Source organism: Eulemur rufifrons, chromosome 30 (genome assembly GCF_041146395.1).
Source record: "Eulemur rufifrons isolate Redbay chromosome 30, OSU_ERuf_1, whole genome shotgun sequence".
Classification (NCBI taxonomy): domain Eukaryota; kingdom Metazoa; phylum Chordata; class Mammalia; order Primates; family Lemuridae; genus Eulemur; species Eulemur rufifrons.
The window spans coordinates 129,958,487-129,975,884 of NC_091012.1; the positions used below are offsets into that span (position 1 = coordinate 129,958,487).

The following is a 17,398-nucleotide window of genomic DNA, read 5'->3' on the forward strand; positions in this document are numbered from 1 at the left end:
GCTGACTGCATTTTTCACTTCTTTCCTTGGGAGCAGCATTGTGGCAGGTTGCTTCTAGTCTGCCACTTTTTTCCATCAGTGTACATTTCTTTTAGCATTTTTTATATTAAAGTATTTTGAAATTCTGATTGTTCAATTTGATGTTAAGGAAACACATTCTGTTTAAATACATGAGTCACTTGAAAATTCAGTGATCCTTAAAGAATTTTATGCATTTAAGTAAGAAAATTTACATCATTGTCAAATCTATTCTTGGCCGGGCACGGTGGCTCACGCCTGTAATCCTAGCACTCTGGGAGGCCAAGGCGGGTGGATCGCTCAGGGTCAGGAGTTCGAGACCAGCCTGAGCAAGAGCGAGACCCCGTCTCTACTAAAAATAGAAAGAAATTATCTGGCCAACTAAAATATATATAGAAAAAAAAAATTAGCCGGGCATGGTGGTGCATGCCTGTAGTCCCAGCTACTCGGGAGGCTGAGGCAGTAGGATCGCTTAAGCCCAGGAGTCTGAGGTTGCTGTGAGCTAGGCTGACGCCACGGCACTCACTCTAGCCCGGGCAACAAAGCAAGACTCTGTCTCAACCAAAAAAAAAAAAACAAAATCTATTCTTGTTTTCTCTTTATCTTATTTCAAAATTTATTTTCTCTTTTTGTATTATGTATATTTTCAAAGCTACCTCAAACCTTGTTTTAATGTCTTTTCAAAATACTTTTTCTTGACAAGTCCTTGTTTGTCAAGGGGCATAGTGACTTTAAATTATTCTTTACTACATGAAGAGTTTGAAATGACACAGACCCAGACAAATCCATCCCTTTTATTTATCACTTGTATATTCTCTTACTCTTTTCCTGTTTTTCAAAAGCATGTTCTATTGATTCCTCTTAGATCCTTAATTATCTCTCTTATATTCTTGTATCCTCTGGACATTTTTTCCCCAAGTTTTTCTTTCCTGACCAAAAAGAAATTATAATTTAGTTTTTTTGAAATAGAAATCATTTTAAAAATGATTATTGTAACATATCTCATTTTTTCAGTTCATTATTTCTGCTTTATCCATTAGCAGGAAGAGACTAGCTAAATGAATGTAACACAGAGGAGATAAAACATTGAAGTCCTTGTTTAGGTTCATTTGTGTTTAGTACAGTTTGTCTATGCCATAAGCACCATGGGTTGAGTTTTTAACAGCTGTTTTATTTCTGTGACAGTCTACCCTTCCTCTGGCTGTTACCACAAAGTTGAATTATCATATATTTCAACATAGCAAAATTGAGATTAATAGGTTTTTATTATACTAAATATAGACTATACATTTGAAATTTTTGCAGTATTAGTTAAGTAATGGATTAAAAATAATGTGCTTCTTGATTTAGGGGGACAGTATATTTTTTGTTTGGTAATGATGTACCCTCATTTTTACAGTGTATATTGATTTGCATTTGTTGATTCTCAGTAAAGAAAAATTATTGAAACTCAACATTTGTGTGATTGTAGATGAATTACTTCTTTATCATATGCTTTTATTATCCTAAGGAAAAAGTTTATTTTGAAATTTTCTTTGGTGAACCTTGGTATATATACTTAGAAGGAACATTTTTATTTTCTTAAAATTAATGAAATTAATTTCTCTGTCATTAGAACTTACTGTGATATATATCTTTTTGGTTACTTTAGAAAATAAAATTGAGGTGCAATATTGGTGATTTAAAACAAATTCAGTCCAAAAACAAGTATACCAATATGACAAGTTTTGAAAGGAAATTCTTGTTCATGTATCTTTGTGTCATTTTACATAATGTGGGAATGTATGAAGAACTGTTTTGTGATGCTCCTAAACCTTATATACTTTTTATATAATCAGTTTGGACAAAATTCTAAAAAATTGAATAAACACTTTGATTATTTCTTTGTAGGTTTAACATCTTTACACAAATGTGCAAATACACTTACCTATATATTTTTAGGTAGCAGAAATGATTATTATAGTGACTATATTTAGGTTCTTTATGTAAAGTGATTAGTGGGATATAGTAATTAATTATGTATTGTTTTCACAAAATTCCTTTTATCAGTCTCATTATTTGTTATGTGTGTATATCCATTTTTCTTCAAGTCTGTGTCTATATAAACAAATATGGAAACTGTGGCCCTCACCTGGATCCAAAGAAAATCCAGCAGCTGCCTGACCACTATGGCCCAGGCCCGGTGAATGTGGTGCTCCGCCGGACCGTGCAGGCCTGTGTGGATTGTGCCTTTCAGAGTAAGACTGTTTTTGGATTGCTTAAGCCAGATCATCGTGGAGGAGAAGTGATAACTGGTATACTCATCCTTTATTCAGCTTCTTTTCCCAATTTGAGTTAGGCTTCAAGAAGGCTAGGGTTTTATTTTATTTTTTAACTAATCCCATGACAGATTAAGAAGGCCAGAATTTTATAATATATAGACTATAGTTTTATATTCTATTAACTATAATATTGTAATATTATATTGGCTTATAATAGTTATAATACATATTTATAGACTTTTAGCCCTGATTTAGAAAGTTTACCTTCAAAATAGACAAATGATGTCAAAGTAATACCATAAATTGAGGTAAAAGGTACAGACTTTTCCTTTAACATGCTGTGTTAAACTCACTATAGACAGAGTATCTTAATTGATATTTTAATGTTTATAGAAAATAGACTGATTTATAAGAAGTTGTAAATAAAAATGTGACGCAAGAAGTCATTAAGAGATAAGATACAGCTGGGTGTCTTCTATGATTATCTGCTCAGATACCACATTTGTACCCATGGAATGTTTGGAATAGAATCAAGTATTATTATAGATCAGTGGGTTTCTATTCTATTTCTATTTTTGTTTACTTTATGAATATTTTTAAATGAGAATGTTTTTACTAATACAGGCTATTGTGTTTGAATGAGAGGAACTTTTATAATTTAAGATTATTCATTTATGAATTACAAAAACCACAAATTAGACTTATAATACATTTCCTAAATTCATGGGATTTTTTTGTTAGTGTTGTATTTCTCATCTTTGTGAGATGACTCTGACATCTTTCTTTTCCCCCTCATAGCCTCTTTTGATGGGGAAACTCATTCCATCCAGCTCCCTCCAGTGAATAGTGCATCATTTGCTCTTCGCTTTCTTGAGACCCTTTGCCATAGCATGGAGTGTGATAACTTTTTGAGCAGCAAGCCTTTTAGCTCTCACAAGGGTAATACTCACAGCCCTGCAGAGAGAAATAAACCAGGTGAGAGAAAATGTAAATTTTTATATTATACTTTTATTTAACATGAGAATATTGTATAATTCAGAGTTTTTCCTTACCTCCTCCTCAAAGTAAACATTTTAGCCATAATGAACTAATGAGAAATGTATAATATATAGGTTTTCCCACTCCTTCAAAGTGGGAAAGTAATTTCTTACTGTATTCATAATAAGCTTGAGCATCAAAGCCAGTGGTTATGTTTGGCTTCTTTGTGACTAGCTCACAGAGTTGCACATTTTCTATTAGTCTGAAATGTGGCTTTAAAGTTATTGACCTTTATAATCTTAAAAAGTCAGCAAAGCATGTTAAGCCCATTGGCTATAAAGATGAAGATTCTGTTACAGGCATTGAGAGATGTGACAAATGAGTGATGTGCTCGAATTTAATGTTTGAGCCATGGTTGCCTCTATTCCATGAGAACCCCAAACTGATGCCTGAATGAGAGGGTGGGTGTAGGGTAGTCCTATAGAACCAAAAGCAGTTTTCTTGCTTCTGATCCATAAAGCTAGAGAGCTCTTTGAGTTTAAATGTTCTTTGTTATTTGGGAAGGATCTGTCCCTTTTTCATCTGACTCATGAAAGCTAACCATGTTCTACTTATCATGGCAGGATTGTATGTGGGTCTTTAAGAGTAGCTGAAGTTCTCAGGTATTACATCCCCATGGTTTTCTGGCCAGATGCTGGTGATTCTGGAAATACAGAGTACCATCACAGAATCTCTGTTTAAGGATTCTAATTTACATTCCACTCAAATGTAAACCTTGGGTACCATCTCTAGTTCCTCCTCTTTTTCTGGTCCTCCCAGTTACCCACATCTTTCCTCATATTCAGTGAGGTCTCTCATATCCATCCTCATCTTGCCATTTTCTTGTCACTACCTGCTTCAGAACCCTGTTAAAGCATTCTCTGATTTAGTAAAGAAGTCTCCTAACTGGAAACCTCTTTCCAGTTTCTCCCATCTGGTGTAGCTGCCCAGTGAGTCCTTCTGAAATAAAGGTATAATACTGTGGCATCTGTGTAAAAGTACACACGGGTAGGCAGTGGAATAGAAGGAGCACAGATGTTGGAGTTTGTCAGACCTGGACTCCAGTGCTGACCTTATAATCTGTATGCTGAAAGGGCATAAAGTCTGACAGGCCTGAATTTTAATCCAATTCCTGCTGTTAACTAGCTGTGCGCCCATAGACAAAATACTGACTCTCTGAGTCTCAATTTCCTTATCTGCAAAGTGGATACCTCTTGAGTTGTGAGACTAAAAGAAAGTATACTTGTGTAAACTCTTAGCTTGCTTTATGCGGGGCACGAAATAGAAGCAATAAAAGGTAGCTGCCAGATGATTCCCTGATCTCTCCTCCTTCCAGCTGCTGGAAAACATTAATCTACTTTCTGTCTTTATGAATTTACCTATTCTGCACACTTTATATTAATGGAATCATATGATAGATAGCCTTTTGTGTGTGGCTTTTATTTAACATGTTTTCAAGGCTCATCCGTGTGGTAGCATGTATCAGTACTTCATTCCTTTTTATGGCTAAATATTCTATTATATGGATATATCACAATTTGTTCATTCATTCATCAATTGATGGATTTTTGGACTGTTTCCACTTTTTGGCTGTTAAGAATACTGCTGCAATGAACATTTGTATACAAATATTTGTGTGGATACATATTCCCTGTTCTCTTGGGTATAAACCTAGGAGTAGAATTTCTGGGTCATATAGTTAACTCACTATTTAACTTGTCGAGGAACTGACAGACTTTCCCAAAGGGGCTGTGCTATTTTACATCCTGTCAGCAGTGTATGAGGGTTCCAGTTTGTCCACATCCTTGTCAACACTTGTTATTGTCCATCTTTTTTTATTATAGCCATCCTAGTGGGTGTGAAATGGTATCTCATTATGGTTTGATTTGCATTTCCCTAATGGCTGATGTTGAGCATCTTTTCTTGTACTTACTGGCCATCTGTATATCTTCTTTGAAGAAATGTCTGTTCAAGTCCTTTTTGCCCAGTCTATGGCCATACTACCTTGAATATGCCTGATCTCAGAAGCTAAGCAGGGTTGGGCATGGTTAGTACTTGGATGGCCAACCACCTGAGAATACTAGATGCTTGTAGGCTTAAAATACAATCCTTTGACCATTTTTAATTTGGTTCTTTGTCTTTTTATTATTGAGTTTAAGAGTTTTTTATATATTCTAGACACAAGTCCCATATCAGATACATGCCTTGAATATATGTCTTTTCACTTTCTTAATGATGTCCTTTGAAGCACAAAAGTTTTTAATTTTGATGAAGTTTAATTTATCTATTTTTTTCTTTTGGTATTTGTACTGTTGGTGTCATATCTAAGCAACCATTGCCTAAGCCAAATTCACAAAGATTTGCTCCTATGTTTTCTCCTAAGAATTTTATAATTTAACTTTTACATTTAGGTCATTGATCCATTTTGAGTTAATTTTTGTGTATGTTGTGAAGTAGGGTCCAATTTCATAAAAGAATGTGTGAATATCCAGTTGTCCCAGCACCGTTTATTGACAGACTACTCTTTCCCTATTGACTTGTTTTGGCATTCTTCTTAAAAACCAATTGACTATAAATATGAGTTTATTTATGGACTTTCGGTTGTACTTTATTGATCTATATGTATATCTTCATAGGTGTGATTACTGTAGCATTTTGTGTAGTATGTTTTGTCATTGGGAAGTCTGAGTCCTCCAACTTTGTTATAGTTTTTCAAGATTGTTTTGGCTATTTTGGGTCCCCTGTATTTCCATATGAATTTTAGGGTCAGCTGATCAATTTCTGTAAAGAAGCCAGCTTGGATTTTAATAGGGATTGTGCTGAATCCATAGATTGGTTTGGGAAGTATTGCCAGCTTAACAATATTAAGTCTTCCAGTCTATGAACAAGGGTCGTTTTTCCATTTATTTAGGTCTTTAATTTATTTCAACCATGTCTTAAAGTTTTCAGAGAACACATCTTACACTTTTTTCAGTAAATTTGTCCCCAAACATTTTATTCCTTTTCGTACTCTTAAAAATGGAATTATTTTCTTAATTTCAATTTTGGATTATTCATTGCAAGTATATAGAAATATGGTTGGTTTTTTTAATATTGATTTTATATTCTGCAATCTTGCTGAATTCATTTATTCTCATAAATGAGAACTATTTTTTTTGTGTGTGTATTCCTTAGGATTTTCTAAATATAAATTCATGTCATCTGTGAATAGAAATGGTTTTTCCCTTTCCAGTCTGGATGCCTTTTATTTCTTTTTCTTGCCAGTTACCCTGTCTAGAACCTCTAGTACAATGTTGAGTAGAAGTGATGAGAGTGGACATCCTCGTCTTGTTCCTGATCTTAGTTAGGGGGGAGGTTTTTAATCTTTCACCATTAAGTATGATATTAGCTGTTGAGTTTTTCATATATGACCTTTATCAGGCCTGTTCTAGCATGTCTATTGAGATGATCATGTGGTTTTGGTCCTTTATTAATATGGCATATTATATTAATTACTGCCTTCTTTTGTATTAGTTTCTTATAAATCATTTTATTTCTTCTGAAGTTCCTTTTACTACATTTTTCAAATTATTTTCTTAGTTGCCTTGGGGATTGCAGTTAACATCTTAATCTAGTTTGGATTATAACCAACTTAATTTTAATATTATGCAAAAATTTTGCTTCAGTATAGCTCTGTTCCCTCCCCCTTCTTTGTGCTATTGTCACACAAATTAGATCTTTATACATTATAAACCTGTCAACACAGTTTTATAATTATTTCTTTATGTAGTTGTATTTTAAATGAGAAAGGAGAAGAAAAGGGTCACAAAGAAAAATACGTTTACTGGTGGTCTTTATTTTTGTCATACAGATTTGAATTACTGTCTAGTGTCCTTCCATTTCAGCCTGAGGGATCTCTTTGGTATTTCTTTTTTTTTTTTTTTTTTGAGACAGAGTCTTACTCTGTTGCCCGGGCTAGAGTGAGTGCCGTGGCGTCAGCCTAGCTCACAGCAACCTCAAACTCCTGGGCTCAAGCGATCCTCCTGTCTCAGCCTCCCGAGTAGCTGGGACTACAGGCATGCGCCACCATGCCCGGCTAATTTTTTCTATATATATTTTTAGCTGTCCATATAATTTCTTTCTATTTTTAGTAGAGGTGGGGTCTCGCTCTTGCTCAGGCTGGTCTCGAACTCCTGAGCTCAAACGATCCGCCCACCTCGGCCTCCCAGAGTGCTAGGATTACAGGCGTGAGCCACCACGCCCGGCCTGGTATTTCTTATAGGATAGCTCTGCTAGTGAGGAATTCTGTTTCTGTTTATCTGGGAATTTCTTATTTTTGCCTTCACTTTTGAAGGTTATCTTTGCTGGATATAGAACTCTTCATTGACGGTCTTTTTGTTTCAGTGCTTTCAATGTTAGCCCACTTCCTTTTGACCTCTGTGGTTTCTGATGAGCAGTCAGCTGCTAATCGTATTGAGAATCCCTTGTATGTGATGATTTGCTTTTTTCTTGCTGATTTCAGGATTCTCTGTTTTTTGCTTTTGACAGTTTGTTGGTTTTTAGGTGTGAATCCCTTTATGTTTATCCTAGTTGGGAAATTGTTGAGCTTTTTGGATGTGCAGATTAATGTTTTCCATCAAATTTGGGGAACTTTTGGCCATTTCTTCAAATATTCTTTCTGTCCCTTTCGTTCTCTCCTCTTCTGAGATTCTCTCATTTTGTGTATTTTGATATGCTTGATGGTGTCCCACAGGTCTCTGAGGGTATATTTATTTTTCCCCATTCTTTTTTCTCTGTGATCCTCAGACTGTATAATCTCAGTTGACTTTTCTTTAAGTTTGTTGATTCTTTTTCTGCCAGTTCAAATCCGCTGTGGAGATCCTCTAGTGAATTTTTTATTTCATTTATTGTATTTTCAACTATTAAATTTCTAATTAGTTCTGTTTTATAGTTTCTCTCTATTTTCTCTATTTGGTGAGACATTGTTCTTATACTTTCCTTTAGTTCTTCAGACATGATTTTTTTTTAAGTTCTTTGAACATATTTATAATAGCTGATTTAAAGTCTTTGTCTAGTAAGGTCACTGTCTAATCTTCCTCAGGGACAGTTTCTATTGACTAATATTTTTTCCTGTGTATGGGCATACTTTCCTGTTTCTTTGCATGTCCTGTATTTTTTCGTTGTTAAAAACTGAACATTCTTAAATCATATAATGTGGCAGATCTGGAAATCAGATTCCTTCTTCCTTCTTAGGATCTGTTGTTGTTGCTGGTGCTGTCTGTTTAGTGACTTTCCTGGACTAATTCTATAAAGTCTGTATTTTTTGTCATATGTGACCATTGAAGTCTGCTTGGTTAGTTTAGTGTGGTCTGCTAATGATTTGATAGGAATTTCCTTAAATTCCTAGAACCAGTACGTCTCCCAGCCTTGGCTAAGGGATTCTCTGTGTGTACTGGGACATAACTCCAACACTTCAAACTTTAAGGCAGTGTTTAAGTTTGCTTTGCACAGAGCCTTCTCAGGTCTTTCCTGGACATGTATACATATAGCCCTGCACATGCATGTGACTTTTTTTAGATTCCTAGGAATTACATCAGTACTTTTCAAACTCCCCTAATTGGACATCTTGTTACTTAGTTTATCCTGGTAAGCTCTCTGATCAGCCTCTTGTTAGCCCCAACTGGTAATGCTGTCTCAGACAGCTATGAAGTTAAACAGTTGCCACCATTTTTCCCCCTCAAATGTCCTGGAGATGGAATTGTACACAAACAGCAAGCTCTGATTCAGGTCAAATAAAGACAAGCCCTGAGAAGGAGCTTTTCTGTGAACTGCAAGACTGGTCAAATAGTGGCAATTCTCTGAGGATAGGGCTTTTGGAGAGCTCTAAACCCATTGTGCACCCCCCTCCAGGGACCACTAGGCGGCTGATTTTCACACCTACTGTAGTTGTGAAGCTATTGGTTTTCAAGGCTGCTGTGAAAATCTAATGGGGGCAGGTCATATGAGGGCAAGTTAAAATGTCACAGAATTTGCTATTATTTCTGAGATTCAGCCATTTTTCTTGATTAAATGCTGTTTGGATTGTGGCAAGCTTTTAATTAATTTCCAGAGTTTTGAAAAAGTTAATTTTGACAGGTTTTGCCAGTATTTTCAATGTTTCTGTGAAGGAGTGGATTTTCAGAGGTCTTTAATCAATCATCCTGGAAGTGCCCCTCTATGATGACTTTTAAAGTATTTTGTAAATTATCTAGCTTTTCTTAGTTACCTCTGTAGAAACACTTTCCTGCCTTAGCTTACTACAATACCCAGAAGCAGAAGTCAAGAGTCAATTTTGTTTATTTCAGCCCCAGATAATAGACCATACACCAGTGTCATAAACGTCATAAAGAAAGCATTAGTATATTAAAAATAAAAGATAAGTAAAGACTTTTTCTAATCTTGCTAAGATTCTGAAGAAACAAATATCTATGGAAAACTATACTGTAGCACTAGAATTTTCCATATCATTAAATAGGTATGACAAAAGCCAGTTTCTTTCCTTAGACTTTAAATGTCTCAATTAATTATAGAAATATTTGTCAGGCACTATGTTTTGCCTGTTGGTTTTATAGCCTGTGATTAAAAATAAAACTCAAGTGGTAAGAGGTCTCCTGTACTCATTCGTATTTAGTCAGAAACTAGATTGTTAAAGGTTGCTCATCATATGATTTTGATGTCCCCAACCAAAACTTTGAGCCAGATGAAGTTTGCCTTTGGTACTTCCTCATTGCAATCTCTCTTCTCTTTTGAGGTCTATTATCAGACTTTTTAGATTTCTATTATACCTTATTTTTCCTTTTAGTTGGAGGTTAAACCAAAATATTGGTTGATACTTAGAGTATAATTGATAATTAAAGCTGTCTTTACTTTCATAATCATGCTTTAAAGAGTGATCCTTTAGGCAGAAGTGCATTTAGTTGAATGATAAGTAAGCAATAGAGTTGTAAGGGTAGCCCTAAGGCCAGGATTGTTGTCAACAAAATGGGGTATCCATTGTACCATATCTTCTCTTTAACTTTTGTATTGTTAAGTCTTAACTCCTCTAGCTCATGGGAATAATTTTTCCAGGCCATTTTAGACACATAATGGGTTGTCTCACTGCCTTCCGAGGTATTTAGAGAGATCTGATGACCCTAGAATAAAGAAGCCTAGACATACTCCTTCTGGAAATGCTTTTAACTGTTGAATGTTATTTCAGTTGGAATATTTAACAGGATGAAATAAACATACTTTGTGTACAAATAATTGACAAATTATTGTTTAAGTTATGATAGGCAGATGATTTAGAAACAGAAGTGTTTCATACTGATATGAAAATGCTTGAGTATATAACTCATTATAACAGAACCTTTATTTTTTTTTTAAAAAAAGCAATAAAAGAAGAGATATTAGAAAAGAAAAGCACCAAACGATCTCCTGAAAAACCTCTACCTTCTGTTGTTCCTCTCTCTCCTAAGTTACCCAAAACAAAGGTGTATGCATGTAAAGGTAAATGGCATTTCCATGGCCCAGGATTGGGAAGAAAAATTCCTCTACTGCCACGTAACATATACTCTTGGGGTGGTGGTATTAGGGGTAGGGAGAGGTGTATTTGCTGGCGATTAGGCTACTCCTTTGGCAGCTTTGTTGAGCACTTCATTCCTTTGAGAAGTACACAGCTGTAATTTCTCCTTAGATATAAAGCAGTAATTATAATAACCTTTTCCATTCAGTCTTGTATTTCTAGAAACTGGTAGAAAGAGGAATAGAAAAACCTAGCACCTTTCTCTAGTGAAAGTGCTAACTGCCCAAGTGGTAAGCAACGTTAGAAACTAACTGTATGATCATATTATAACATAGTCATGAAGAACTGCCTTCCTAAAAATGAATGCTTTAGTGAGTTGTTCACAGCTTTGGTGGCAAGACTGACAAGGGATAGTAAGTTACCATGGAAAATATAAGAGATATCATAGAATAAATGTGTCCATTGTTATAAATGCCAAGGAGGGGTTGGCCATGTACTTAGAGGTTTGTGGTTCCGTATAGTATCAGTTAAGTGAATTGTTGTTGGGGATGAGATTTTTGACCTTTTAATAGTATCTGAGCTGTAAGTCTATTGAAGATAACTTTCTTTGTTTCTTTCCCTGTAGGAGAAACAGTATCTACTGAGGGAACTGGCATGCCCAAAGAGGAAAAGCTTCCTGAAGATTCTGAGAATTTGTCACTAAATTCAGGAAGTTCTTTGAATCCTGCCTGTAGAAATCTTATGTATGCTCATTCTTCAATCTCAAGAAGTTTTTCTCAAAATATGCCAGGCACCTTAAGTTCAGCACCAGCCACCAAGAGCAGTTGCCATGAAGTTAAATTCCAAGTGCAGAGGAAAAATGAAGGTATATTCAAAACCAGTGATTCTCAACCAATGTTTATCTTTCCCCTTGAGGTTTCCATGCCCAACAGTATCCCCTGAGAGTGTATCACGTTGGAGAAAGTGCCCAAATTGGGGAGAACAAGTCCTGCCTTTCACATCACTGTCAGGGTCAAACCATTATGGATGCCTCAGTCGTCATGGCATCACAGAACTGTCTCTGGGGATCTGGATCATCAACCATTTCACTCTCTCTCTGTTAGAGACTTCTCAGATTAGTGGTTCTTGAACAGTTGTAATTTATCATTTCTTTGGGTACTGTCTGGACTCAAAAACCTCCCATGACTCTGGGGACTAGAAAGACATACTCCCTCTCCCTATTTCTCGTGTACTCTCTTCTTTCACTTCTCTTGAGACCTTTCCTGGCCCCAGCCTGTGTGTGGTTCCTGGATCTGGGCTGTGGCATCCTATTGCTGCAGCCGCACCATTTTCACATTGTCCACATCCTCCCTCAGACCCAGCAGGAAGACATGACATGTATAAACAGGGCAGTATCCTGTTGCCACTTGGAAAGAGGCAGAATAGCCTTCCATGTACAAAGAGAGTTAATACCCTGTACCCTTTTAAGGATTAAGGGTGAAGGCTAGTAAGGGTGGGAATAAGTATTTTGTCCTTTTTCTCCAAGTAGGCAAAGTCGAGGAGTGAAGGAAGTGGGAACCAGGTAACTCCCTTGCCTTTCATCACGGATGTTATCTGTGGGCAACCACACTGTGCACATGCTGTGACACAGTGTTATCACCCTCATCCCTCACCCCTCTCTGGAGATTGTCTCTACTTTTTTTTTTTTTTTTTTTTTTTTTTTTTGAGACAGAGTCTCACTCTGTTGCCCAGGCTAGAGTGAGTGCCGTGGCGTCAGCCTAGCTCACAGCAACCTCAAACGCCTGAGCTCAAGCGATCCTACTGTCTCAGCCTCCCGAGTAGCTGGGACTACAGGCATGCACCACCATGCCCGGCTAATTTTTTTTTTTTTCTATATATATTTTTAGCTGTCCATATAATTTCTTTCTATTTTTAGTAGAGATGGGGTCTCGCTCTTGCTCAGGCTGTGTCTCTACTTTTATAATGACATGGTTTGCAGAGAGTCTAAAGATAGATGCTTATTCAATAAGGGGTAGTATACCCTGAATTCTTTTTTTTTTTATTTCTTATTATCTCTTCATTTCTTTAATTTGTTAGATTCTTTTATTTCAGCATATTACGGGGGTACAAATGTTTAGGTTACATATATTGGCTTTGCCCCACCTGAGTCAGAGCTTCAAGCATATGACCTTTTGAAGACAGGCCTTCTCAGTAAAAGGCTCTACAAAGTTATTTCTAATGCTGAACATCTTCCAGATATTTGCCTAATCACTATTGTGCCAAAGTAGCCTGGATTTGGGCTTCAGAAGGCTAGCCTCTGGTCTTCCTAGGAATGGAAAGACTAAGAGTAATAACATTACTTGCTGGTAATTTACTTAATGGTAATAGAAATGATAATTTACTTAACGGTACCAATGGTGTTAAATGGTAATAGAAATCCTCATCATCTTCATTACTATCTGACATTATATGCCAGGCACATAATATTTTATGTGGCCTCATGCGTTATATCATTACAACAATTCCTTGAAATGTGGGTGCTGGTAAACATTTTCAGGTGAGAAATCTGAAGTCATTTGGCTAAGGTCCCTCAGCTAGAAAGTGGCTGGGCCAGTCCTTGAACCCAGACACTCTGGCTCCAGGGCCACACTCTTAACTCCTGTGCTGCCTGCATCTGCAGAGAATAGGTAAGCATTTCACTGGAAACTGTCTAGAGATATTTTTACTAGTATTTTCTTTAAGGCATTGGAACTGTTACTTAAAGCCGAACCTACCCCTGACAGCCAGTGATGGCTCACACAACATTCATTATTTGAATGAAGAAAAACTGCTGACCTTTTATTATAGGAAAGAAATCTAATAACATTTTTGGGTGGGGGAGGAATCACTTTCATTATATTTATTTCAGAAATATTTATTGATATCCCAATATATATAAGACAGAGCCATTCAGGAGAAAAGCATGACTAGACTTTATTTTCCACATGATTAGTTTGTTTCATATAATTATTCTAATAATAGTAATGTAATGGTTACAGACTTCTCTGATTGTTTTGAAGCTACAAGCCCAATTAAATTATTCTTCAATAATATACTATAAAAAGAAAATCTTACAGTTGTTTTATTTTTAGTGTAAAAATAGTTGTATACCAGAAATCATATCTTTACATATAGTTTATCTGTAGTAATCTGTAAAACTAGTTACGTGTTATTCAAGACATAAATATACCAGATTCCGATGACAGAAACCAGAAATCCTACAAAAATGAAAGTTAATTTAGAGAGGTGATTAGCCTTGCCAATAATTTTTTAATGTTAAATTACATCTTTGTTGAGTTAAAGGAGATGGTGTTTCTGTCTAAATTATCAGAATGCCTTAGGCATGGCATGGTCTATACCATCATCATTTGTACTTGGGTTGATACAGCCCCGCAGAATTTCTTGGTAGATAGGACCAACATGTTTTTTTCTGACAAGTGGAAAGGAGGATATATTTTGGTACAGAGTTTTTATTTCACATTATAGTTGTGATATTGGAAAGAGAAGAAATAAAATTCATAGTCACACACACAAAATAACCATTGTGAGTTCTTTTATCTTCTGTTTTTCTTTACCCTTCCCTTGGGTAAAATGCTCCTAAAAATGGCCAAAGTCCAGATGATAGGAAAGCAGCGTTATGCCTTTGGCTAATTCACACGCAAACTGCCCCCCCCCCCCATCAAATTTGTGTGTTGCCGGTCCTTGCTTGGAGAAACAAGGCTAAGTACAAAACCCACTTCAGTTATCACACACTTACTTTAGGGAGTTGAGAGCTCTGGTTGAGTAAATGAATACTCGTCAGGACACAGATTTCATCACAATTTAGTGAAGAACACAGCTAAAACCGTTTGAGGTATGATCACTTAAATTGTTTCATGTTTGTTTTTTAAACATATAAACCTTTAACCAGAATATCTATTACTATGTAATTAAACATGGAAGAGGAATTAAATGTTAAAGTTACTTCTTACCGAGCTCAGTAGAAAATAATTTTATTTTCTTCAAAATTCAGATTAGCATTTAGGCCATGAGAGATGAGAATCTAATGAGAAAAGTGATGTTAAAAATATCCTTATTGAGTACATGGGAGAGATACTGTAAAAGAACTGATTTGGTGCAGATGTCTTACTTTTGTACCTCCATCATAAGCTGAAATAAAAAGAATTAAGAAAAGAACTAATTTGGTTGTTAAAGATAATGGGATCATTGAAATTTGTTGATTAAAGTGAACACATTTAAATAATCATAAAACTGTAAATTTGGAGAATTTCCACTCTACTTAGCTAATAAAATAAACCTGATCTATTCATATCAAGAGAGAGAGTGAGAGAAATTCATTGAAATACTTAAAGTAAGAGAGTCCTAGGTTAGGTTAAATTAACCTAATTTTACTCAAGTAACAGATCTTTTGCTATGTTTGGCTGTGGCCAAAGAAGCCTTGGATTGCTCAATCTGTTTTATGGTCTTTGAAGCTTTGAGATAACTTCTGAACCTGCTTTTGTTGTTTGGGGGAGGTCAGATGGGACGCTCTGTGTAGCCATCCTCACATCATCTTTTTATAGGCTTTCACTAGATTTTTACAGTTGGAGTCTTGAGTACTTGCTGGGGTACTTAACAGAACGTTCCAGGAATGAGACCATTACTCCCTACCTAACATCTCTTCTTTCAGGATAATGATCAGGTCAAGTATGATTTGTCTTTTTTCCATTGAAGCTCCAAGTTATATAGCTGTACCTGACCCCAGTGTCCTGAAACAAAGCTTCTCTAAGGACCCTTCAACCTGGTCTGTGGATGAAGTGATACAGTTTATGAAACATACAGATCCTCAGATATCAGGCCCCCTCGCCGACCTCTTCAGGCTACATGTAATGTATCTTTTGATCCGGTTTTCCTGCCGTAATGCCTTTGAATGACCTCTGTGCAGGCCCTTCAGATGGATACTGTGTGGATGGTGGGGGAACCCTATCAACTGATTTTTCCATGTGTGAAAAAGGTTCTTTTTCCCAAGGTTAGATCCTAAATGGTAGCTTCATGGTCTGTTCCTTAAATGGATGTTCAAGTGCCTAATACACAAACGCCGACCACAAATTCTCAAGAGATGATGATTGAGCATCACCACTCTCAGGTGTACCTACCCTTTGTAATGACAGATACAAGGCTCCTCCCCCCACCCCCCACTCCCAGCTCAGCCGTAGAACCATGAGTAGGAGGGGGTGACCGCAAGCTATAACAGGGTGCCCTTCTTGTGATGATACCCAGTGAATCCAGCAACTACTTAAGTGCAGCTTTATTTTAAACAGGAACTCATGAATACCAAATATGCTTTTATGCCATAAATTGGTTAACTAAGGTGATAAAGAATTTTAGGAGGATGCCTTGTGACTATCAAGTAATATTTTCAGTGTTTTGTAATAAATTAATGATCCAATATCTGAGGTGTCCTTTTCAATATTCTAAGAAAATCGGTAATTAGTTTTAGCATCTAACCAGCTTCAGATAACTAACTGATGAACTTTCAACATAAAGATAGCACTATATAGCACATTTACAGTTTGCATTGATGCTGACATATTCCCAGCCCTTCTCAGAAAGTTAAGGACCATCTGAAATTCGTTTCTACCGTTTATAGATTTTGATCCTTTGTCATAGATATGTGTAGTATTTTATTCAATACCCAGTATTTAAAATCAGATAGTTTGATGCTTATGACATTTTTTGAAAATACAAGGTTAAATTTCCTTTTTCTTAAAATTTGAGGTAAATTTACAAATTATCCAATGCTTCATTCTACAAATTATATTTTTAATAGTTTTCAGGACATAAATGCATATTCAGAGACTATCTGGAATGTACGGCTGCTCTTTTTTACATGTCCTTATGTATAAATAACTTGACAAATATGAAACCATTATTAATTATGATAATTTCCATCTCTCTGCAGGAAATTGATGGGAAGGCTCTGCTACTACTGAAGAGTGATACGATAATGAAGTATATGGGTCTGAAGCTGGGGCCAGCATTAAAGTTATGTTACTACATTGAAAAACTTAAAGAAGGAAAATATAATTAAAGATAGGTATAAGTTTAGATTGGACATAATTCTCAGGTGTACTGATAGTTTTAATTTAAAAGTATTGTTCTTCTCTCAGAAGTTTTTGTTTTATAGAAGGTTCCTATAAAAATATTTTATAAGAATTATAGCACTAAGTTAACAATTCAGTCTACTTCTTTAAAAACCATTTAACATGTTTGTATTAGCACATTCAAATTGGAAGTTTGTTCTTTTTCTTTTCATTATTTCATTGCACAGTTTACAAATACACGTCATGGAGTAAACATAGAAGAACCATTGATTTTGGTTAATCTTTAGAACCAAAACAGCTAAATCCCAAAGGGGAAAGTATCAGGGATTGACAACATCTATAATTAAATCCATGAGAATTTTTCCTCAGCAGAGAATTTAAAGGTGTACCTATAGGTATCATCTCTTTCTTAAATATTTTATCTGTCTGATACTCTTCAGTAATCTGTGTTCTTCCAGTTTCCAGAAAAGGGCATAGCC

The 17,398-nt window shown here is 35.8% G+C and overlaps 1 protein-coding gene across 1 annotated transcript in view; it reads left to right on the plus strand.

Moving 5' to 3' along the window:
- Nucleotides 1-16,906, plus strand: part of SCML2 (Scm polycomb group protein like 2) — an 84,818-nt gene extending 67,912 nt beyond the window's left edge. Inside the window, exons 10-15 of the mRNA XM_069463463.1 lie at nt 2,109-2,312; nt 3,078-3,266; nt 10,686-10,802; nt 11,444-11,683; nt 15,550-15,701; nt 16,778-16,906. Of these exons, the coding sequence (XP_069319564.1) occupies nt 2,109-2,312; nt 3,078-3,266; nt 10,686-10,802; nt 11,444-11,683; nt 15,550-15,701; nt 16,778-16,906 (1,031 nt within the window). The remainder of the gene's footprint in view (nt 1-2,108; nt 2,313-3,077; nt 3,267-10,685; nt 10,803-11,443; nt 11,684-15,549; nt 15,702-16,777) is intronic.
- The last annotated feature ends 492 nt before the right edge of the window (nt 16,907-17,398 follow it).